Source organism: Periplaneta americana, chromosome 5 (assembly GCF_040183065.1).
Source record: "Periplaneta americana isolate PAMFEO1 chromosome 5, P.americana_PAMFEO1_priV1, whole genome shotgun sequence".
NCBI lineage: Eukaryota > Metazoa > Arthropoda > Insecta > Blattodea > Blattidae > Periplaneta > Periplaneta americana.
In genome coordinates, this window is record NC_091121.1 from 94,619,439 (window position 1) to 94,644,467 (window position 25,029).

Below are 25,029 nucleotides of genomic sequence, written 5' to 3' on the forward strand. Positions count from 1 at the left end.
ACATTCCAAAGTGTGCAGAAACTAAATGCACCTACCAGTCAGAATGGAGTTGGGATTAAGTAATTTGTCTTGAGTCTCATGAAGAGTAAAGTACGGTTTACTCTAGAGAGTGTAAGATAGCATTGTTCTATTTTTACTATGTTAGCGTATTTCAGACCAATCTTAAAGTGTAAAATGGTCTATCTCTGTCACGCCTCTCGTTATCAGTTAGTGGGTGTGGAACAATGACGTCATGCGAGACTTATTCAGTGGCAGGTTAGGTTTGGTTTGTTCAGGCTGTAAGTGTGCCTTGGATATACGTTTTTTGGAAGATAAGTAGATAGATAGTGCATTTTCGCAAGGTCGAGGATCAGGACAGGTTAGATATTTGTTCAGGCCTATGGTGTGCCTTATATATATGCTTTTGATAGATAGGTACACAGATAGAAGTATAATTGTGCTACGTTTATTAGAAGTAAATTTTTCTTTTCGTACAAATAATCCAGTTTAGTCATTTTTTAAATTTGGAGTTTTTAATATTTAATTAAGTTTCAGATATATGAATAGTGTTTTCCGCCATTTTTCAGTAATTTTCGTTTATGAAAAGTCATGAAATATGGTCTTCTTTGAAAGAAAAAAAAAAAAAAAAAAGACGCCTTCATGACTGGCAACAGTTTTACCTAGTATAAATATAAATTATATATTTTAAGTACTAACGTTGCTGCAATGTAACTCCAAAAAGTGGCGTTTTCGAGTCACGTGATATTTTAATTTCTCTGTTTCCTCCGATTTATTTTCATGTCTTATCAGGACAGACAGAAGTTTTTTACTTTTTCGAATCTATATTATGAGCTTATATCACATTTATCGCCAAAAGAACCCACTTTTGACAGAAAATACGAATAAAATCCATTCGTATTCCCCTTTTTATTGATATGCTTAACTTTAACGAAAACTTCAGTATGTTCACGAGTAATATATATATATATATATATATATATATATATATATATATATATATATATATATATATATATATATATATATAACTGAATCAAGGAAGATGGTGTGACTGGCATTTACTGTCTTATGGCGTATAGAAAAATAAACACTGGAACATCAACACTAGAACATCTAATACATTGAGTTCATCAGTCATACAAACACTACGCTTTATCGTCACGCGATTGTTTATTATTTTCGTCATTTCTCCGGTCCATTCGACGAGTTTTCTTCCTTTTGTCTTGTTGGTTGGCGTTACTGCCATCCCTGCGCCTGTGCTCGTGCTTCTTGGTACATTTACACCTCTTGACCACCTTTACGTGATAAATGCGCCGTGATCCATCTTTACAGATGAGCTTGACTCTCCGTTTCTTGGCGGCCCCATCGACGCACCTCCACTTCTCCGGCGCCAGTGTAGCCAGGGTAGCGTTGTTTGTTGGGAACACGGGGGATGGCATGTTGGAGCCTGATTTCTTTTGCTTCTGCCGTGTTGTCCATTCTCGCCAGTCTATTTTTGACATGTAAGTCGGCGATTGCTGTCCGGGCTGCTGTCCTGGTGGCATAACGCACCAATCTGCACACACGACCTCGTTAATTGGCCGCGGCGTCGTGCACAGGCCGTCGGAAATGTAGCGTTTCGATCTGAGTTCATGGCACCCCAACTCCAGACCTGACGACAGAGAAAAAACAAATGCTTACCGTGAGCACAATCAATGATATTCAGAGCCCTAGGGATGAGGCAGGTCAGGTTACATAGGAACATTTTTTCTTCCATTCTGTTCAGTGATAAAGCAAATTTTTACATAAATTACAAAGTCAATAAGCAAGATTGGTGGTATTGGAGCAGTGTTGCCAACCTGTTTAAACTAAAAGTTCCTAAATAGCTCCTATATTTTCCCCTAGATTCGAATAAAAATCCCTAATTTCAAAATATAATTTCAGATTAAAATTGGATAGTAGGCCTATTCCTCATTAGTAGAACTTATACAGTAATAACAACTAGAGCAAAATTAAACGGTCAATATAAGCCTTTAATAAACTATTTTTGCACTCATTAGCGCTCATAAGGCCCGTTACACACTTGAAGAGTTCTCGCCAGCGAGAAATGTGTTGCGAGAAAATTCGAAGACTGATAACTTGGATTCAAATGGACGTCCACACACTGAAAGAGATTCTCGTTGGAGGCGAAAATTAATTATAATAATTAATTATAACATTTGAAATAATGTATCTACATATATGTCTTAACAGTTTACGTAATTTTAATCAGAACATAGCAAACAATCCTCTATCATATTATGAGTGGCAAAAGAACTGAGGTCTATTCAACCTGGAATAGCTCCTAAACGTATCATCATCCAAATCGAAATCAGTGACCGAAACTCGCCCTTATCTTCGTGAGATACAATGTGATTTCCAGATATTTCTGGCTTTAATTTTAGGCCTACTTTTTCTTTTCATTAACAAACTATGTTCATGTAACTCCATATCGTCCACACCTGTGGAGTAACGGTCAGCGTGTCTGGCCGCGAAACCAGGTGGTCCGGGTTCGAATCCCGGTCGGCGAAAGTTACCTGGTTGAGGTTTTTACCGGGGTTTTCCCTCAACCCAATACGAGCAAATGCTGGGTAACTTTCGGTGCTGGACCCCGGACTCATTTCACCGGCATTATCACCTTCATATCATTCAGACGCTAAATAACCTATATGTTGATACAGCGTCGTAAAATAACCCAGTAAAATAAATAACTCCATATCCTCATCATCTGAATATTCAGATTCAACATAGCGTTCGTACGTAATTTGTAAAGTATACTTACAGGTTACCTATATATTTAAGTACGACAATATACGTAAATACATAACCTGTAATATTTTCCCCAACGAGTGATTACTATAATCAGAAAAACGCTTTCTGCATGAAGGCAGTGCATAGATGATCATAGCGAGGTGATCTGTGATAGCGAGAACTCGCCAAGTGTGTGGAGGAAGGCTCTTCGCCTCTTTCTCGCAACACATTTCTCGCTGGCGAGAACTCTTCAAGTGTGTAACGGGCCTAAAGTAGGTAATGTCAACCAAGGGGAACTTTTAAGTTATTATTTCATGAATATCCCTAATCTCCTTCCCCTCACTATAAATTTCTGGAATGATGAAACATTACTATCTTCTCATACAAAGAAAACTTTTCATAATAAATGTTTATTTGCTTCAGTTTTAAAGGGAAGATAATTGTCAGCAGCTTCTCAGGGCCTACTCATGCACACAAATATACACTTTTTTACTTAATCTTAAATATAATATCTGCCCAAGTCACAAATCACAAAATCACTTCACCGTAATCTACTCAACTCAACTCAACTCAACTCAACTCAACTCAACTCAACTCAACTCAACTCAACTCAACTCAACTCAACTCAACTCAACTCAACTCAACTCGAGCAATACAGTTTGAGTTTCCCCGTAAGGAAGTTCAGTAGAGAAAAGGGCATGACCCCACATACAAAAACACTCATACAACTGCCACATCCAATTAACTTACGAGAAAAAGATGCGATTAAAGAAAACTGGGAAGAACCGTCACATAATCTCTGGTGACACTGTTTCTTCTCTAATAGCAATGTGGAAAAGGATAAAAATGAAAAGTCGCATTATTTTTATCCTGGTTAGGAAATACTGTATAATAATTTTAAGAAAATATTTAACTCAAATTTTAAATATATCAAAACTGAAATAGAAGAAAAAGTTAAAGAAAATATATTTTTTAAAGGGAAGATAAAAAAATTCCTAGAAACAATGAATTTAGGATAAATTATCCCTATATCCCCAGATAACACTTAAATTCTCTAGAACTAGGGATAAATCCCTAGGGTTGGCAACATTATTGGAATGATACAGCCAGTGAGCTCACTGGATACAGCTCAGTTGGATGGATTCGTCCAAAATGCAGGGAGCAGGAGGAAAGTTATGGTTTGGTGTGGCACATGGGGAACAGCAATCGTTGGGCCTGTCTTCATCGAAGGTAATCTCACTGTTGAAAAGTAGTAGCCTACATGAAAATGCTTGAAGAGAGTATGGATATTTATTAATAATGGTTCACAAAAAGTACATAAACTTAATTACAATTAACATATAGGTACACGAATAGCAGCTTGAAGAGAGTATTTTCCCGAGCATCCTGAATGCACAAGGGGATTTAAATTTTTTTCGATAAGTTTCAACAAGACTGTGTTCCATCCAGTGAGCTATATATGGAGTTCACTGGTTTCATCCCATTAAGGCCAGCAAGTTCGAATCTGGGTAACTACAATGAAAAGTCCCTGTTATGAAGGAAGCCAAGGCTGAAGTGGTGAATGTTACTTATGTCCCGCCCACTATAGGAGACATAGGCCAGTTTTACACTAATCCTAAACATCTTAATGTTAATGTTATGTTTTATTTAACGACGCTCGCAACTGCAGAGGTTATATCAGCGTCGCCGGATGTGCCGGAATTTTGTCCCGCAGGAGTTCTTTTACATGCCAGTAAATCTACTGACATGAGCCTGTCACATTTAAGCACACTTAAATGCCATCGACCTGGCCCGGGATCGAACCCGCAACCTTGGGCATAGAAGGCCAGCGCTATACCAACTTGCCAACCAGGGCGACCCTAAACATCTTGACGGGATAATAAAAACCTAAACTAACCTAATCTAAGTGCGTCGGTGTCTATTCCAAAATCGGCGGAAGTCGCTCAACGCTCGTTTAACCAATATTCGTTCAGTGGGCGGTGGATACTCTACATTGACCGCTGAAGTAAAAGGACCATAATATTATTGACAATAGAAGACATATTATAATACATGTGACTTTAGACTAGTCTTGTGTGTGTCTCTATTATATAGGCCCACTATGTATACTGTATACTTTTCTTAAGGAAAAGCCGACTAATATCACATTATGGGAGTTCGTAGCACACATCTCGTCTCATAGTTACACGGCTGTCTACTAGATGGCAGGTGCTTGGCTCTGCCAGCCCCTTGCATGGCTGTAGCGCAATGAAGTTTAGTTTTCTAATGTAGCAGCATTAACTGTGATGGTTCTCTACATCAGTAGTACTCAATCTATGGTACGCATACCTCCGCGGGTTGTCTCAAGGGGCACGCATCCCACAGACTAGGTATGTAAAAATGCTGACATTTATTTCATTATACTTGTTGATAACACTGGTCAACAAAATTAAACATATTTTTTGTTAAAATATAAAGAATGGGTGAGTCTTATAGCATTTTTCGTGCCGATTTCAGATCTATTTTCAAATTTTTTTTATCACCCAGGGTTTTTGAGTAATTATATCTAGTATTGATACCTTGTAATATTTTACCTAAAATCATATTCATTTACCTAAAATGTGTGTGAAATAGATTTTAGGCTATACTTCGCTTGAGAAACATCTCTTTTGAGTGCCCAGCAGTAGTCTGACAGAATATTTGGGCTCCATTTTTCCTGGTAGCGCCTTTCCAATTCAGAAAATTCCTGATGAAAACGCTCCCCACGTTCGTCGCTCACTACCTGAAGGTTTTTAGGAAAGAAAAAATGGTGAGAATCCAAGAAATTATTTTGAGAGATACATGACACCCCACAACGTTATACTTCTGAATCAGCTCGCTGAAAAGTTCTCTGTAATCTTCTGATCTGTGGTTCCTAGAAAGTAACTGTCTGTTGAATGATCCTTAGGTTCCCGGCATATCATTGGAATTGGAAAAGGCATATGACGGGATCCTTTTAGCCAACCAGTTAGGCTAATAGAATTACATGGAGCACAACAGATTTCAGGGGCACAGTTCCTATCCTCATCTATTTTGCAATCAAAAAAACACTCGTAAGCTCTTTTAAATAGTGTAGCAAAATTCACCTGTGTGCTTCCAGAGTTAATTAAATTTGTTGTGATTTACACAGTATTTCGAGGTATGTTTCACTTCACAAGATACTATTACCACACGTAAAATTAGGACAAAGAAAACATGGGTTATGAAACTTGTTTCACAGGCAACAGTGCTCTAAAATTATTTGTCAATTGTTACAGCAATAAAATGAAATATTTGAAATATTTTCTTTCCATTAGCATGTTAAGGACTGTATATAGCAATAAAAATAAATATTTTTTTTCTAAAATTACAAAAAAATGGTGGGTGGTAGAAAAATTCTGGCTTCATTTTTGGAATCAGCAGATGGTATTACATAAGAAACAGCAAAAATTGTACTTTTAACAAAATCATTGTTGACCAGTATAATTAGTGCAGTTTACATATTTTCTTTTACAATATCAGCTCTTGTTTTTACTTTCTTCAATAAAATTTAACGTAATCCACTACTATTATAATTACATCAATAACTATTGTTGCTTTGTGTAGTACAATAATAATAATAATAATAATAATAATAATAATAATAATAATAATAATAATAATATATTTTGCATATATCATTTTGTTGTTTCTTATATAACTGCAATGCAGTTTGAAGGTACGAAGGTAAAAAGAAATGCATTTTGGGGGTACGCTAGCAAAAAAGACTGAATACCACTGCTCTATATAATGTCTTTGGTGGTGCTGATGGTGACTGTGGCATCAGCAGCAGAAAAGCTGCAGTCAACTTTTCTAGATTTGAATGTAGAGAAAGAGAAAGAAGAAGGTGGGCAGTGAGGCAACTTCACCTAAGTACGAATGTAAGGTAGAAGAAGAAAAGAGGAAGAGAGGCAACTATCTAAAGAGATATGTATGCGAATAAAACGAATATGAAGCGGAAAGAGAAAAAGAAGAATTTAAACAAATCTACCTGGGATCGCATTCCGAACTTTTCCGAATCTATAATTGCTATAACTTATGGAATTTCTCAGTGATAGAAATGTAACTTGTAACGCGTTGCCAAAGTTGAAAAGTTGCGTATCATGAGGTGCGTCGCATAAAGCAACACGGATTCCAAATTGTTGTGCAGACTGTCGTATCGCGTGGCGCACACAAACAGGTTGTGTGTGAGTTACCAATTTGCATGTCAAAAGCCAGGACCAGAAAAACACACGCATCGCTCCTTCTGACAACTTGTTAATAAAAGTCGTCCAAGTGTTTTGCTCCTCTACACAATAAACGATCTGTTTTTACAGAGATCCGCACCAACCCAATGGACACTCGATGTTAGTATCAGTACGCAGACCGGTTCCGGGTTCAAGACCCTGTAGGGATGTAGAAATTGTCACCATTTTCCTTTATTTAGCTCTAGTCTTTTATATGTGATCCAACTTTTTTTTTCCACAATGAGCATAGCCCACTATTCAGCAGAAGATATATAAAGACTTAGGTTTTCCTCTTCTCAAGCATCATCTACGACGACATGGTTAGATAACCAACAGAATATAGAAAGAACCGAATACTGCCAGTTATTGATAATTCATTGTACATAAGCTTTCGTATACATATGAACACTCTTCAGAAAGGTACGACATGTTATTCACTATTACAGGTTACATACTCGTATTTTGAATACTTCCTCTTCTCACCTTGTTTATGTGTTTTTTTAGTATTATATTTTATCACTTTAAGAATGCTGTAAAGTGTAGAGGTTAGTCAGGTTCAATGTTGCTAGTGATAAATTAAAGATAATTATTACTGTATTACTATTATTATTATTATTATTATTATTATTATTATTATTATTATTATTATTATTATTATTATTATCATCATCATCATCATCATCATCATCATTTTGAGACAGGAACAGAGGTTAAGGGTGTTTGAGAATAAGGTGTTTAGGAAAGTATTTGGAGCTAAGAGGGATGAAGTTACAGAAGTATGGAGAAAGTTACACAACGCAAAACTGCACTCATTGTATCCTTCATCTGATATAATTAAAACATTAAATCCAGAGTTTGAAATAGACAGGGCATGTAGCACGTATGGGCGAATACAGGAATGCATATAGAGTGTAATTTGGAAGGCCGGAGGGAAAAGACCTTGGAGGCCGAGGCGTAGATGGGAGGATAATAGTATTAAAATGGATTTGAGGGAGATGGGATATGATTGTAGAGACTGGATTAATCTTGTCAGAATAGAGACCGATGGCGGGCTTATGTGAGAGCGGCAATGAACCTCCGGGTTTTTAAAAAGCCATAAGTATTATTATTATTATTATTATTATTATTATTATTATTATTATTATTATTATTATTATTATTATCCGGACTTTTGAGATGGGCAGGGCATGTAGCACTTATGGGCGAATCCAGAAATTCATATAGAGTGTTAGTTGGTAGGCTGGAGGGAAAAAGACCTTTGGGGAGGCCGAGACGTAGATGGGAAGATAATATTAAAATGGATTTGAGGGAGGTGGGATATGATGATATAGACTGGATTGATCTTGCTCAGGATAGGGACCTATGGCGGGCTTATGTGAGGGCGGCAATGAACCTCCGGGTTCCTTAAAAGCCAGTATGTAAGTAAGTAAGTAAGTAAGTAAGTAAGTAAGTAAGTAAGTAAGTAAGTAAGTAAGTATTATTATAATTATTATTATTATCATTATTATTGTTACTACCCGTTCAATTATTCTTCATAATTACTAAGGTTCGGATAAAGTAGCTGTATCAGGATAGGCATCCTGGTCCGTGCGTTTTGTTTACAAACATTAACTAGTTGTTGCGTTGTCCTCCAGCCGACAGTAGTGACGACAAATATTCAGTTTCCATCGGCTGTACTTCCATTCACTGATGTTTTAGTTAGGAGTGGGACTAATAAATTGTAATTGGAAATAAATGATACGTTACCTTCTGTCCTACATTTAATTTCTTGTTGCTTCGCGCGTAGAAGCGATAACTAAGATAAGATAGCAAGCGTTCCGGTATTACGTCATAGCAAATACGTCATTGCTTTCATCGGCACGCGTGCTATAATAATCCAATTACACACGGTTTTTGGATGCAGTACCAACCTGTTTATATTGCTAGGATAGCATAATAAAATGTTAATTCATTTTTGGTATGCTTATTATACATTGTCTGCATGATACACAGATATATTTAATTTAATTTATTTAACTAGCTAGCTAGTTAGTGAGTACAAATTAAAATTATAAAACAAAAATGTTTCCAGCCGCTACCGTAAGAGCCAGGTTCGTGTAGGGTGTGGTTTTAGTCAATAATATAACATAAAATTTACAAGGACAGTTTACTAAATATAGTAAGTAACTTAATTCAAACCAATAAATAACATACAAAAAAAAGAGAGAGAGAGAAAAACACATTTAATATAAATTGACAAGCATACAGAAGCCAGTGATATTCAATAAAAACATGAATATAGTCGACAGAAATAAAATGTAAAAAAATACACACATTTGTTAATATTATATATCATGAATAATTTTATAAATGCCTTTTTTAAAAGCTTCATTTTAAAATATTTCAAATTTGGAAAATGGTTTGTAATTTTATTATAAAGTCTTGGGCCGAAACTAACACCATGTTTAGGCCTAAATAGATTTGCTTACCTAAATAGTGTATGTATACGAGTATACAGAATGGAATAATATAACTGTGCAGAATTTAGCAACTTACGGATGAGTGATTGAATGAATAAGCCCATTGTGTCCTATGAAAGGCTTAGGCCTCCTGCGAGAGGAAGGAGCTCGTTCTATTAACTCAAGCGGAGAACGCAACAAAAAATTCTAACACCATATTATTAGTCTCAAAGAAATATTTTTCTGAGAAAAAAATTCCCCTAAATGTTAACACTGTTTTACTCGATAAGTACTATTCATACGATTCTGATTTTTACTCTTGTTATTAGAGAAACTGCTAAGGAATGATTTATCCCTTTGCAGTTTTTCAATAAAATGGAAAAAATAGCAAATTAAAATCCAGTAGATTTCCCTTGGAAAAACCTCTACGCCGACAAGGTAGAAGAGTAAGCGAGTAAATAAGTAAGTTCTTGCAAATTAAATTAAAAGATTAACACGTGTCGTTATTTCCCACCATTTGAAAATCTGGCAATCCTATTGCTATGACAAAGAGGCTGAACGCTGGTATTCAGACCAAGAACGTGCGCGTTTTCGTAGGTAAGTCGGCGATGCGCTGTTGTCAAACTACACAGATTTTCAGCCTAATTTTCTAATTAACCATGCACTTAATTCAAAACGCATAATTGGTTTCTTATTTATTTTATTGTAGCTTATTATATTGTCCCTTTCAATCTGCAGTTATATAATTTTCACTCTGTATTTATGTATGTTTATACAGGGTGTTTAAAAATACGGGGCATAATTTCAGGTATGTATTTCCCACATGTAGACAATCAAAATAGTTCATTACAACATGTGTCCGGAAATGCTTTATTTCCGAGTTATGGCCTTCACAACATTGAAATTCACCGGAACGTTTTTCTTTCTACAGCAGGTCGTTGCCGTCAAAGGAGACATTAAGAGGGCACTCTGACAGTTCATTCCGAGGCGAAGGTTACATTCAGTGTTGTGTAGGCGTTAGACTGTGCGACATGTATTCAAATCAAGAGCTGGCAGAGATACACTTCATGTACGGTAAGACGAACAGCAATGCTGCCCTGGCTCGTCGTTTGTACCAGGAGAGGTACCCACAGCAACAATGTCCAGATCGGAAGACATTTGTACGTCTCCATTACCGTCTGTGCGAGTATGGAAAATTTAACTCTCCTGGTTTGGGAAGGGGACGACCAAGATCTACAACTCCAGAAGTACAGGAGGAGATTCTGGAGGCTGTGAACATGACTCCTTCTATAAGCACACGAAGGGTAGCGTTGCAAGTCAATGTTCCTCATACGACTGTCTGGAGACTGTTGAAAGAGTAACAATTGTATCCTTATCATTTGCAACGTGTACAGGCTCTGTCACCATCAGATTACCCTGCACGAGTTAGGTTCTGTCAGTGGTTCTTGCAGCAGTGTGGTGTAAATCCGAACTTTCCTGCCTTATTGTTAGTATTATTTACAGATGAAGCACAGTTCACACGAGATGGCATAACAAATTATCACAATCAGCAACATTTGGGCGTATGAAAACCCACGTGCAACTGTTCCATCTCATCACCAGGTGCGGTTTTCCCTCAACATGTGGGCCGGTAGCCTATCATTGGTGATCGATTAGTTGGACCCCATGTACTTGTAAACAGACTTACGGGGCAGGCGTACACAAACTTCCTGGAAAACACCATACCTCATGTTTTAGAAGACACTCCACTGATCAATCGTCAACACATTCACTTCTTGCATGATGGCGCTCCTGCACACTTCAGTCGTACGGCTCGCCGGTACTTGGATCGAAGGTTTCCTGATCGATGGATAGGTAGAGGTGGCCCAATTGTTTGGCCTCCACGCTCACCTGATCTGAACCCTCTCGATTTCTACTTGTGGGGCCATTTAAAGTCATTGGTTTATTCGTCTCCGGTGCCTGATTTGGAATCCCTTCGGAATCGAATTGTGGCATGTTCTGAGGACATACGCAATACTCCTGGAGTTTGGGATCGTGTTCCCAGGTCAATGAGACATCTATGTGAGGTCTGTATTCAAGCAGGAGGTGGACATTTTGAACATCTTCTGTAATGACAACGACCTGCGGAAAGAAAAAGGTTCCGGTGAATTTCAATGTTGTGAAGGCCATAACTCGGAAATGAAGCATTTCCGGACACATGTTGTAATGAACTATTTTGATTGTCTACATGTGGGAAATACATACCTGAAATTATGCCCCGTATTTTTGAAACACTCTGTATATTTGGGTGTATAGTTTACCTGTGTCTGGGTGTACGTATGCTTTCACATCTGCATGTACAGTATATTATACAAATTTTTTGTGTGTATGTTTAATTTTAGCGGAATTGAAAACTTATAGCGGAACCATCTCGAAGTTCTTACTTGTAAAACCGTATCATAAAAAACTTGTAAATCATAAAAAGTAATTTTTCCATTTTCGATAAACGCGATCAAAACTTCATGTTCTTCCATAGTCGTGTATTTCTTTTAACGAAAACTATAAATTATCATGGAGGTATGTACTGACGTTTATAAGTACAAGTGATATACAGGGTATAAGGGGTATAAATGTCGTCCTTTTCACAGTCGTCGGAGACGGTCTACAGCAGGCCTGCACAAGGTTTGCGCTCTCCGAGCCGGCTCACAGCTCATGAGCAGAATGCAGATATTAGCTGCGCTCTGTATAAGGGTGGACTGGAAGAAGCGGTGATCTCGTACAAAATATACACAAAAGAGTACTATTACGAGTGTTTATGAAATGAATTCCCGTTCAGTGTTTGCAAGACTATCTTGGATTATTATTAATTAATAAAGAAATTAGTATTTATTTCACAGAAATAATAGACATTCTGTAGCTACTTAAGTTTACAATATCATTGTGTTATATTTTTATTTATCAGTACGTCAAAACGAGTTTTTATGCTCTTGGCAGATGAAAGGAACAGTAGCCTACTGATCGTAATGAAACATCAGTTACAGATATTCGATATCTGCCTTTATTAAAGTTGATTATAGAAAACAGTTGCTCACAAATGTAAATGTTGAGCCAAACATAGCAATCATTTTCACAGCCAGCCTGTGTAATCTTGGATATTATTGCTAATGTTTAATCTTGTAAAACTCAACCAGGCTTGTAGTATTATTCAAACGATCTTTACCCCTTAGGTTACATTGAAAATCAATAAGTTCGAGCTGTAAATCGTTAAATGTTAAATGTTGTGTTCCGTCATTTAGATTCCTACTGTAGCAGTAGGTAAGCAACATGAAACAGTTACTGAGAACAGGCCTGCACACTGCACTCCACTAGATAACTTAGTGGTCGTATCCCTCTCCTCTACCTATAGCAAGTCTATGCCATTCTGACGTATCTTCCTCTCCGTTTCGGCGAGCGGTAAATACGGTTCTCCCGCTCCGAAGGAGCGCGCGCGCTCGTTGAGCGCTGTTTGTGCAGGTATGGTCTACAGAATAAAAAAAATGTCAATACAACATAGGGTCAAAACTTGATAGTTTTCCCAGAAAAAAATATTTATTTTCTTATTTTATTTGCGTTATACTGCTTATATCGTTAGTAAAATTACGAAAACAATTACATCAGTAGGTATATCTAGAAAAGAGTTAATATTAGTTTAAATAAATATTTGTATGTTCTATTACGTTTTCTTGAAATTAAATAAAAATGCATGCTTAAATTTGTTAATATTCTGGCGTGAGAAACGTGGCAACGTGTTCAGCAGGCATTACTCTGCACAGACATAAGTATGAATCAGCTGAGTTCAAGCTCCCTGTCCATAGCTCTATTGCCGAGCGGATGGCAGTTCAGTACAGGGTATTCGATAAACAACTTATAATGTCATTCACAGTTCAGGAATATCATATGTCATTAATTTATGGAGAAAGTCGTCGTACTTCAAGTGAGGCAAGAAGGATGTACCGTCAACGTTTTCCTCAAAGAAGGTTACCTAATCGGCGAACTTTTGTAGCAGTTTCTCAACGATTATTAGAAACTATAAGTCTCTTACCCCGTTTAGACAATCATACAACCAGAAATGATACTGCTTTACGGACGCGGGGGAGATTAAAATGTTTTTTTACTTGGTTATTTAACGACGCTGTATCAACTACGAGGTTATTTAGCGTCGATGAGATTGGTAATAGTGAGATGATATTTGGCGAGATGAGGCCGAGGATTCGCCATAGATTACAACCTCGGAAAAAATCAACCAGGTAATGAGCCCAAGCGGGAATCAAACCTACGCCCGAACGCAACTCCGGATCGGCAGGCAAGCGCCTTACCCGACAGAGCTACGCCGGTGTCTATTAAAATGTTGCATTAGAAAAAAAAAGTTCGTGTGATTTTGTACAGAAAAACATTATTGTTTATTTTTTAGACGTATAATAAAAATTGGAGCAATACTGTTACATAAAATGTAAATTTACCATAATGTTCTATTAATGAGATTGCAAGTTTGTATTTGCTGCTCGTTTTATGTAAACAACAGTATTGTTATGGTCGCTCCTGCATTAGAAGAGAGGATTTGTTTTGTACCGGTATGTCTGCACCCGCTTGAGCTGTACTGTGTACTTCTAAATCCCCTCCTCCTCCGCTTGAGCTGTACTGTGTACTTCTAAACTTCCTCCTCTCCATCCAGCAACGTTGTAAAAGGTCTATTATTGTAAACTTTAATAATTAGTTAAATATTGCAATTATAAAAAAATTGTAAGGACATTTTGTCTTTCTTATGATATGATCATCAGTTAAAATAATGGCATACAGTGACCCGAGCATCAACGGAGTTTGCAAGACATCGAGCACATTGAAAAATGCGTTCTTTTTCCAGTAAATTTGTTACATAGGACATCAGTAAGGCAGAGTACGGATAATGGTTTTAAACCGCCGCTTGTCCGTCGCTTCACTTTGATTTACCATTTGTTAACCCGCAGTCCGTCACGTATCTACATTTAATTTGGCCACAGGAAATACGTATATTATTTAAACACAAACAATTCTTCCAACTTTTTATGTTGTATGAGATACACAACTGCGAGCCTAGTTAAGACAAGTTATGTTCGGTGCTTGGCAGGCTCATTTAGACTATTGGGGTTTTGCGGTTTACATCTCTCAAGCATGTCTCTGTGATTATTTCTGCCGGCGCAAGGAGACGACAAGTACTGTAATTGGCAGACCGCTTTTCGCAATATCGTTAAAGATAGTAATCATTATGTTGCTTTTTTGTTCATACAGTCATTTCATTAATGCTAAATGTTCGCAGTTCTGGATAGAGATCATCAGTAGAGTCAGGATGCTAGCGTCGTGTTTTATGCGGTACATTATCTGTGGTAAGAAAACTAAAGGCACACCGTTAGCCGAATAGCTAGAGCAGCGGTGACCAAACTGGGTATCTTGATTACATCGTGTAATCAAAGACATTCATACTGGTAAGGGGAGATTCCTGTACATTGCTTTCTGTCTCGCTCAGGTACTGATGGTAAGCAGTGTCGATACCATGTTGCTCTACAAACCCTCTGTCTCTACGAGTAGGAACAGAAGGTTTCGTACAGATTGGAAAGAGGAATTTATTCGCTGTTCTGTCGGAGAAAATGTAATATGTTGCTTTGTTCAACGGTTCAATTAGTAGTAGTACATAGAAGCGACATTACAGAGCATTACGCTGAATACACAGGCATAACAGGTATTATTATTATTATTATTATTATTATTATTATTATTATTATTATTATTATTATTATTATTATTGACAGATAATGGAGAAAAAATGGGAGTATAAGGGTACAGTACATCAGTTATTCATAGATTTCAAAAAGGCATATGACTCGGTTAAGAGGGAAGTATTATATGATATTCTTATTGAATTTGGTATTCCCAAGAAAGTAGTTCGATTAATTAAAATGTGTCTCAGTGAAACATACAGCAGAGTCCGTATAGGTCAGTTTCTATCTGATGCTTTTCCAATTCACTGCGGGCTAAAGCAGGGAGATGCACTATCACCTTTACTTTTTAACTTCGCTTTAGAATATGCCATTAGGAAAGTTCAGGATAACAGGCAGGGTTTGGAATTGAACGGGTTACATCAGCTTCTTGTCTATGCAGATGACGTAAATATGTTAGGAGAAAATACACAAACGATTAGGGAAAACACGGAAATTTTACTTGAAGCAAGTAAAGCGATCGGTTTGGAAGTAAATCCCGAAAAGACAAAGTATATGATTATGTCTCGTGATCAGAATATTGTACGAAATGGAAATATAAAAATTGGAGATTTATCCTTCGAAGAGGTGGAAAAATTCAAATATCTTGGAGCTACAGTAACAAATATAAACGACACTCGGGAGGAAATTAAACGCAGAATAAATATGGGAAATGCGTGTTATTATTCGGTTGAGAAGCTCTTATCATCCAGTTTGCTGTCCAAAAATCTGAAAGTTAGAATTTATAAAACAGTTATATTACCGGTTCTTCTGTATGGTTGTGAAACTTGGACTCTCACTCTGAGAGAGGAACATAGGTTAAAGGTGTTTGAGAATAAGGTTCTTAGGAAAATATTTGGGGCTAAGCGGGATGAAGTTACAGGAGAATGGAGAAAGATACACAACGCAGAACTGCACGCATTGTATTCTTCACCTAACATAATTAGAAACAGTAAATCCAGACGTTTGAGATGGGCAGGGCATGTAGCACGAATGGGCGAATCCAGAAATGCATATAGAGTGTTAGTTGGGAGACCGGAGGGAAAAAGACCTTTGGGGAGGCCGAGACGTGGATGGGAGGATAATATTAAAATGGATTTGAGGGAGGTGGGGAGTGATGATAGAGACTGGATTAATCTTGCACAGGATAGGGACCGCTGGCGGGCTTATGTGAGGGCGGCAATGAACCTTCGGGTTCCTTAAAAGCCATTTTGTTGTATTATTATTATTATTTTATTATTATTACTATTATTATTATTATTATTATTTATCAGCAAGTGTTATCATAATTCTTATATACGTGCCTCAATATATAGGCCTACATCTTCCCTTAAATGATAAAATAATTACTACGCTATATTTCCGTTTTAAATTCTTTTTTAAATCTTTTGATGACTATTATTAGTTATTTACTAGTTATTGATTGAATAATAATAATAATAATAATAATAATAATAATAATAATAATAATACTGATAGCTTTATCAGTAGTAGTAGTAGTAGTAATAATAATAATAATAATAATAATAATAATAATAATAATAATAATAATAATAATAATAATAATATAGAGAAGTAATTGAATATTACGTGCTAGTGTAGTAATGAAGTGAGCTATTAAACTCCAAGAACTCCAGCCTTCAATCATCGTCATGAAGAGAAAGATGACATAAATAAATGTAAGGAAGCCAGCTATCTAGTGGCGAACGAAATAGCTCGTTCTCTTAAGCCTTCCAACGAAGGAGAGTTTTATAAAAGCGTAATGATCAAGGTGGCTGAAATAATTTGTCCAATGAAAATTGTTAATTAATTTTGAAAAACTGCGCATTTCTCCACTAAATATCCAGAAGAGAATTCAGAAAATTTCTGATTGTGTTCATTAAGGAATATTTAAAAAAGCAAGAAAATTTGTATATATTTTTTACTGGTTCTTGACGACAGTAGTGACATTACTGATACAGCAAAGCTTGCTATTTTTATTCGCGGGGTTGTTGAAGAAATCAATGTTAGTGCACGAACCACTGGTTGTAGTTTTCATGCCAAGTACCTCTCCTCCGTCTCCTTACTTCTTAGACTGTCTCTCGCGTGTAATCACTGCCGTTCGAGTTTTGGTCACCGCTGAGCTAGAGCGTCAATTTTCTATGTTAGAAATCGGAGTTTAAATCCCGACCACTTCAGGAGAAAAGCAGTACATGTAGATAGCGTTTCTGATTCTTTGTATTATTCCACTATTTCTCTAAAATTCACCAATCGGTATCACCGGGACAGTAAAGAGAAAGTATTGTCTTCTGAAAGCGACTAACTCCTCACGATTGTATCAAATTCGCAACGGGCCTTGCTACTCTAATGCATTCGAGATCAAAGAGAACTTTTAATTAAAAAATCGTGAATATGTATTTTAGTTTGTTGACATGTTTGCCACTGTTCAATGTTTAATGCTACTTTGTTACTATACTTACAGGAAGATTATTTAAAAAGATACTGTAGCAGTGAAGGAATTGTCGAATAATGCCCCGTGTATACAAAAGCAAGTGTTTTTCCTATATGTAATTATGATACGAAACGTCTTAAATTATGAGCACATAATATATCAAATCCGGAAAGAATATTTTGTAGAAAGACATCCATTTCGCAGCATATTTCTTCCTTAATCTTGAAAAATGAAATGAACATGAAAACCCCGGAAGCATGTGGTGATCGGACTTTGTTATCAACAAATGGAAAGAAAAATTTTGTGTTAATTTATTAGGAATTTGCTCTTATTTGAAATGAAATTTAGTGAAACACTATCTGCATAAATATGATTGGAAAGAAATGGCAAGGACATAATGAGGAGTTTAATGGGTACATCAGTTTTGTAAGAGACAGTTGAAAATGTTATAGGTATCGTGCAGAATATTAGAGGACAACGGCAAAGAATATAGCAGTTCAATTCTTAATATATATGTATCATCATATCAAGTCAGTCTTAGTTTTCCAATAAGTATCATACGAAGATATTGTAACAGAGAATCAGATTTACAAGATATTGCCACAGTCTAGTATATACAGTCACGAAGCTTAATACGTGGTAAATATGCATCCATAGATAGTTGCTAACCACTAGGATCGCTACTACCGCATCATTACAGACAATGCGCAATAGTACCTGCACAGTCTGTTGTTCCTAGTACCCTCATAAACTCAAGCTTCGTGACTATATATACTAGACTGTGATATTGCCATGTCTATTGAAAGCAGAAAGAAAAATGTAATACACAAGCCTGTGACTAAAACTAGGAGGATGAGAACTAATCTTTCACATAGTTCATTTTAATCAACTTAAAGGTCATTATCTGTTCCATATAATATGAATTTATTATTAACGAAACTTTGTTTCTAACAATTCATTAGCATAGGTAGGTACCGGTACGCAAGATTTGTAATTTGAGAAATTGTAATCAAATAGTTTATTCTTGACATCAATTCTCTTTACTATCCTGCGTCAAAAGTCTTTTACTAAAAACGTTACACTTAGCTTGACTTTTCGAGGGCTGGACCCGGCCGATTTTTGCACTTTGGCAATCTTCGGCTGAGCATTGCGCCCGCTATAAAGTTGCGTTGATTTTTCAAATACCACTGTGTTCCGGGTGACATTCGTGAATTCTTTGTTGACACATGGGCCATCCTGACAACCCATTATTCTCCAATCTTTTCTATTTTCCGTCTTCCTCTTAGACCAGCAGCATAATGCATCAGACATTCTGTCTCGAACAGGACGGTTTTGTCTCGAAGAGGACGGTTTTGTCTCGGACAGGACGGTTTTGTCTCGGACAGGACAGCTTTGTCTCGGACAGGGCAGCTTTGTCTCGGATAGGACGGTTTTGTCTCGGACAGGACGGTTTTGACTCGGACCATTCGATGTGACGGACGAATAGACGAATGTCCGATGCAGTATAATGCAGGGTCACAAGAACACGTGTGATCTTTTTCACATCGAACGGTCCGAGACAAAACCGTCCTGCTCGTGGTAAAACCGTCCTGTTCGAGACAAAACCGTCCTGTCCGAGACATGTCCGATACAGTATGCTGTAGCCTCATAAGAACACGTGTAATCTTCACATCGAACGGTTCGAGACAAAACCGTCCTGTTCGAGATAAAACCGTCCTGTCCGAGACAAAACCGTCCTGTTCGAGACAAAACCGTCCTGTCCGATACAATGTCCGATACAGTATGCTGCAGCCTCATAAGAACACGTGTGATCTTCTTCACATCGAACGGTCCGAGACAAAACCATCCTGTTCGAGACAATGTCCATGCAGTATGCTGCCGGCCTTGGTCTCCGCATATGATCCATATATCTTAATGGTGTCTCATCTGATGCCTTTTTCTGCATCGATCTTAACTCCCGTTTGCCATTCCTTCTAGTGCATCCTTCAGTAGGTAATTTCTTCTTAGCCAGTGGCACAGCCAATTTCTTGTTCTCTTCCTGATCAGTTTCAGCATTAATCTTTCTTCACCTACTCCTTCTAGCAAATCTTCATTTCTTATCCTGTCTGTCTGTCCGTTTAAAAATGTGACATAATAGACGTGCCGTACTGATATTCGCAATATCTTTTAGCATGATAGAAATCTAATCACATATTATTTAAAAAACTACTAAGGGCATCAACTATGAGTGAATAATGCAATGCGCTAGTAACACCTCGCGATATAGAGTAAAGCCTAAGTTGTGGTTAGTTATGAAACCGATAAAAAAAACCTTTGAAGGTATAGAATCCATGAAAATCTCCTAGTGAGGTCCACAAGACCACAGAATGGACTCATCAAGCTGACAGCATGTCGTGTCCAATATTCGGTACTCGAATGTGCACTGGAGGGTGAACCATACGCAATAATGAAGATGGTAATGAAGGGAGTGTCTTTAAGAATCTATTTAAAAAGCACTTTGTGGTTCTTGTTATCTGAGGCGTGACCAAACAAAAAACAAATGAACAGATTAAGATATAGGGGCTACTCTCACCGGATTCGGAACTGGTCCAACAGGCTGGGGAAACCTACCTCTCATGTCAATTCCACTTTGGTGGACAGTGCTTTTTTGTCAAAGAGTTCGCCTCGCAGAAGAAAAGTGACGATCTCTGTCAGTCGGCCATCCATGATACGAATGTAACTCAGAGTTTCAGGAAGAAGAAAGAAATTCTAGAATGAGCCAATAATTGTTATAATCAATTTGTTAAAACAGTGTTAGGAAACATCCTTCAATGTAATCTGTCTGCTTTCAACGTATTTTCTCCATAGTTAGACATTATATGCCCTCAGAAAAACGTTCTTGCTTCGGAGATAGACATATATACGAGTATAAAGCTGATTTTAGTTCTTGTTTTATGTAAAATAGGTACCCTCATATGACTTCTTTCAGAGGTAGCATCCGTACTTCAAAATTAAACTTGAGGAGAGTGTCATCAATGTTAGAACGGATATGAGAAAGGTATTTTCTCATTGTTTCTGTGAACTATCTTGGAATGCATCTTACACAAACTTAGTTGTAGCTAAGTATCCTGTGAACGATGTCAAATCATTGCTTTGAATTAAGGAGAGAATATGAAGATATTTTATTTAGTTCGTCACTAGGCGAAGTTCCGATATTTTCTAGTTTTGAGTTATGCTGCTGTCGTGTTAGTTAATTATTACAAATAAAATGTTAATTGTGAGTTTAAGCTTCGTGTAAATTATGAATAAGTTATAATGGAATTACTAGTATATTTATTTATTTATTTTTTTGGAGGTTAGGTTCACGTGATTTTTTTTTTATTTTTTTTTATTGGGTTATTTTACGACGCTGTATCAACATCTGGGTTATTTAGCGTCTGAATGAAATGAAGGTGATAACGCCGGTGAAATGAGTCCGGGGTCCAGCACCGAAAGTTACCCAGCATTTACTCGTATTGGGTTGAGGGAAAACCCCGGAAAAAACCTCAACCAGGTAACTTGCCCCGACCGGGATTCGAACCCGGGCCACCTGGTTTCGCAGCCAGACGCGCTGACCGTTACTCCACAGGTGTGGACAGGTTCACGTGATATATGTTAATTGTTGCATTATTATAAAATTACAGAAACGGCACAAAAATACGAGAAATGTATTTCGATTAAACTTAATGTATTATCGAATTATATTTTTATACAGACGCAAATCGTAATTCTGCAAATTGAAACATGAAATATCAATAACAATATTTTTTTCAAAGATTCACTGTTTTAAGTTAAAAATTTACCATGACTTTTACACTTATACTATGTCATACTACTTTGACCAATAAAACGGTATGAAAAAACGTCTTTGAACCAATCATGGCTGCTTATCGCACACATTTTTCACTTCCCTAGCATTTGTTTATTTTTATCACTTCCCTAACATTCTTTTCTTTGTTTGCCAACATTTCAAACTGCAAATTCTTTACGGTACTATAAAACATGTTTTGCGATCTTCATTTGTTTCCCGCATAGATAGTCTACTGAAAATGGCCGCTCCCTTCAAACGGTTTGGTGAAGGGAACATTAGTGAAATAGAGTTTTAGTAAGTCAATTAATAGCTATTTTATTGTATTATAGTACTTTATTTCTTCTAATCTTTATATACTTTCTTCTGTTTTATCACCTCCTCACCATTTGTTTATTTGTTTGCCAACATTTCAAACTGCAAGTCCTTTACGACACTATAAAACATGCTTTGCGATCGTCATTTGTTTCTCGCATAGATAGTCAACTGAAAATGGCGGCTCCGTTCAAACGTTTTAGTGAAGCTAACTTTAGTGGAGTAGAATTTTAATAAGTCAATTAATACTTTATTTTATTAGAGTACTTTATTTCTTCTAATCTTTATATACTTTCTTCTAATCGTGTAATAGTCAATTAAATCTCACTCGAGTTTTGTTTTTCTGCTGATAAATCAAAACCTCTAGTGAGATTATTGTTGATAGTTATACACATTGTATTCTTTATATTTTAGAGGAAATTTAGGGATATGTTTATAATAACAACTTTTATGTGTTAAAATGAAAACTAAGTTGTAAATTACCTAGTTGACTAGTTCCGACTTCGTATTAACCATCTTCAGAACTAGTGAGGTCCTTGCTTCTTCCTGTTTCTTCAGTTATTTCGCTCGGGAAGGGGGTGCGTTTGTGTTTGGTAGTGTGGAGTCAAATAGGGTGTATGTTCTGAAATTTACCAAGCAGAAACACATACCCCAGCAAAATAACTGAAGGAACCGGAAGAAGCAAGGACCTCACTAGTTTTGAAGATGGCTGATACAAAGTCGAAACTAGTCAACTAGGCAATTTAGAACTTAGTTTTCATTTCAACACATAAACGTTATTATTATAACATATGCCTAAGTGATATAAAGTGTTGAAAGTGTGTACTCAAGATGTAAAATTAGAGAAAACGTTTTCTCCTAAAATTTATGGGGAACTTGAAAAAGAAGCAATTCGTTCAGTTTTCAATGTTGTACTTTAGATAGATCTAAGCTATGTCATACCTTATTTGGAAATGTATTTAATGCATATGTAGTAGTAAATCGTAAAATATCTATAGGCCTATAACATAAAACATAAACTAACTACATATCACGTGAAATTCAATATTATTAATAATATTGGGTTCTCGCCATTTTGATTTTGAAAAGTGTGTTCCTCACATTATGCGAGGACCGATTTCATTAATAAGAGGTCCGGGAGTAAAACATGATACGTGACGTTTTAGTGTTTTGAAGTTATTAGGTTGGTAAACATTTATACATGTAAAACAGTTTGTATAATTACCAGGAAAGTAAAATTTGTATACTTCCGCCATCTGTTGAGATGTTAGAAAACTAACTACTGCATTAGGCGCAGAATGTAAGATACCATATTATACGCTACATATCTCATTTTGATCAAAATGCCAGTTACCATGTTTTACGCCCGAGTCCCTCATTTAGCAACATATTGCCTAAATAATGTAATTTATCTCCTAATCTTACATAAGAAATGCAATTTAAAAAATCGTTAAGGCCGATTTCGAGTAAATCACCATTTTGCGTGTTTTCTTTCAAATAAAACTTGTCAGTTTTAAATTAAAGTGATTATATTTCATTTATACTGTAGACCTATCAGATTGAATTGAATCTCAGATACTAAATATGAACGAAACTGCCTGATAGTTTATGAGAAATCGTAGTGCAGACAGACAGACAGACAGACAGACAGATATCGCAAACGAAATTTTGTTTTCAGGAACGCCGAAAATGTTAACTTCCGTGAAATTTATAAATATGAATTCTTCAAGAATAAAAACTTTCTTTTTGTGTAATGAAAAATAATATGAATTACTGGTCACTGTTATTTTGGCATGCACATAAAAATAAGAACGACATTTTTAAGAGGTAGTTATATTCACCTGACATATTAAGAAATATTAAATCAGACGTTTGAGATGAGCAGAGCATATAGCATGTATGGACGAATTCAGAAATGCATATAGAGTGTTAGTTGGGAGCCCGGAGAGAAAAAGACCTTTGGTGAGGCCGAGACGTAGATGGAAGGATAATATTAAAATGGATTTAAGGAACGTGGGATATGATGTTAGAGACTGAATTAATCTTGGTCAGGATAGCAATCGACGGCAGGCTTATGTGAAGACGGCAATGAACCCCCGGGTTCCTTAAAAGCCATTTGTAAATAAGTAAATAAATTAAATGGTCAAGAACAGCGAAAGACCTACAACAATGGAAGCTCATCACAAAGTGACTTGCAACCCAAGCAGTGACTATTGAACAGTAGACCCTTCAATGTTAACCCAGACAGCATCTTAAAACAAAGGTGACCATCAGTCCCGGAGTGGTTAACCTGGAACTACTTGACAAGCCACCCTGCATAGTCAGGAGGTCCTTGCCTTTCACGGGATTTTGTGGCTAATTCTTAATTCTTAAAGTACGAGTAAGTTGTACAGAAAATGGAACATGCACATAAAGTTGGCATCTGTAGAATATGTCCAAGGCAAAGAAAATAACTTTATTGAGAATAATATTTTACTTTTTCTCGTAAATTATGTTGTGATATAGGCCTACTACTGCTACTGCTACTGCTACATAATTTGTTTCATTTTTACATTATGATATTTTTCATATCAATAACAAACGTAGTTAGTTAGGTAATGATATGTTATCATCATTGAGATATTTTCTGTCAATGTAGAAATTAACAAGTGCAAACCCTGAAATACTGGAAGCAGGTGTTTGGAATCATTGGTTTTAGTGCCTGAAGTCTGGAGGTTGAAATGATGCCTGAAGGCATTATTACAGGAAATATGGGTTCTCTTTATTTTTCATGTTCTTTTTTCACTGAACTCCACGCATTTGCTGATTTTGTTGCGTGTTGACTTGTTAATATGGTATAAAATCGCAGTCACTTCAATTATATAATTATATTCTTGTTATAAAATATGATCAGCGCAAAATACGACATGGAAGTCAATATTGAAAAAACAAAAATCATGGCATTTCGTGGAAATACCCGGTCACAAGCAAACTTTGTTTAAACAACAAATTAATAGAAAGAGTAAATGAGTTTACGTATTTTGGCTATAATTTAACATTTTTTGGTGAAACAGACATAACTTCTGAAATTCGCAAATACAATAAAACAATGGAAATAATTAACAAAATTATGAAGCCTTCCCAAATACTGCGACACACAAGAATGTGGTGAAATGTGTCTGTACCATATGTAAATGCAAGGTAACAGCATAAGAACGTATTTGTATAAGTCTAACCATGTCAATTGATGTACTAAGCTAGT

General features: G+C 36.5%; 1 protein-coding gene across 1 annotated transcript in view; it reads right to left on the minus strand.

Moving 5' to 3' along the window:
- Window positions 1-998: 998 nt before the first annotated feature.
- The window catches only part of LOC138700428 (sclerostin domain-containing protein 1-like), a 198,574-nt gene continuing 174,543 nt past the window's right edge, over window positions 999-25,029 (minus strand). Inside the window, exon 3 of the mRNA XM_069827045.1 lies at window positions 999-1,651. Coding sequence (XP_069683146.1) covers window positions 1,146-1,651 — 506 coding nt within the window. The 3' untranslated portion in view covers window positions 999-1,145. The remainder of the gene's footprint in view (window positions 1,652-25,029) is intronic.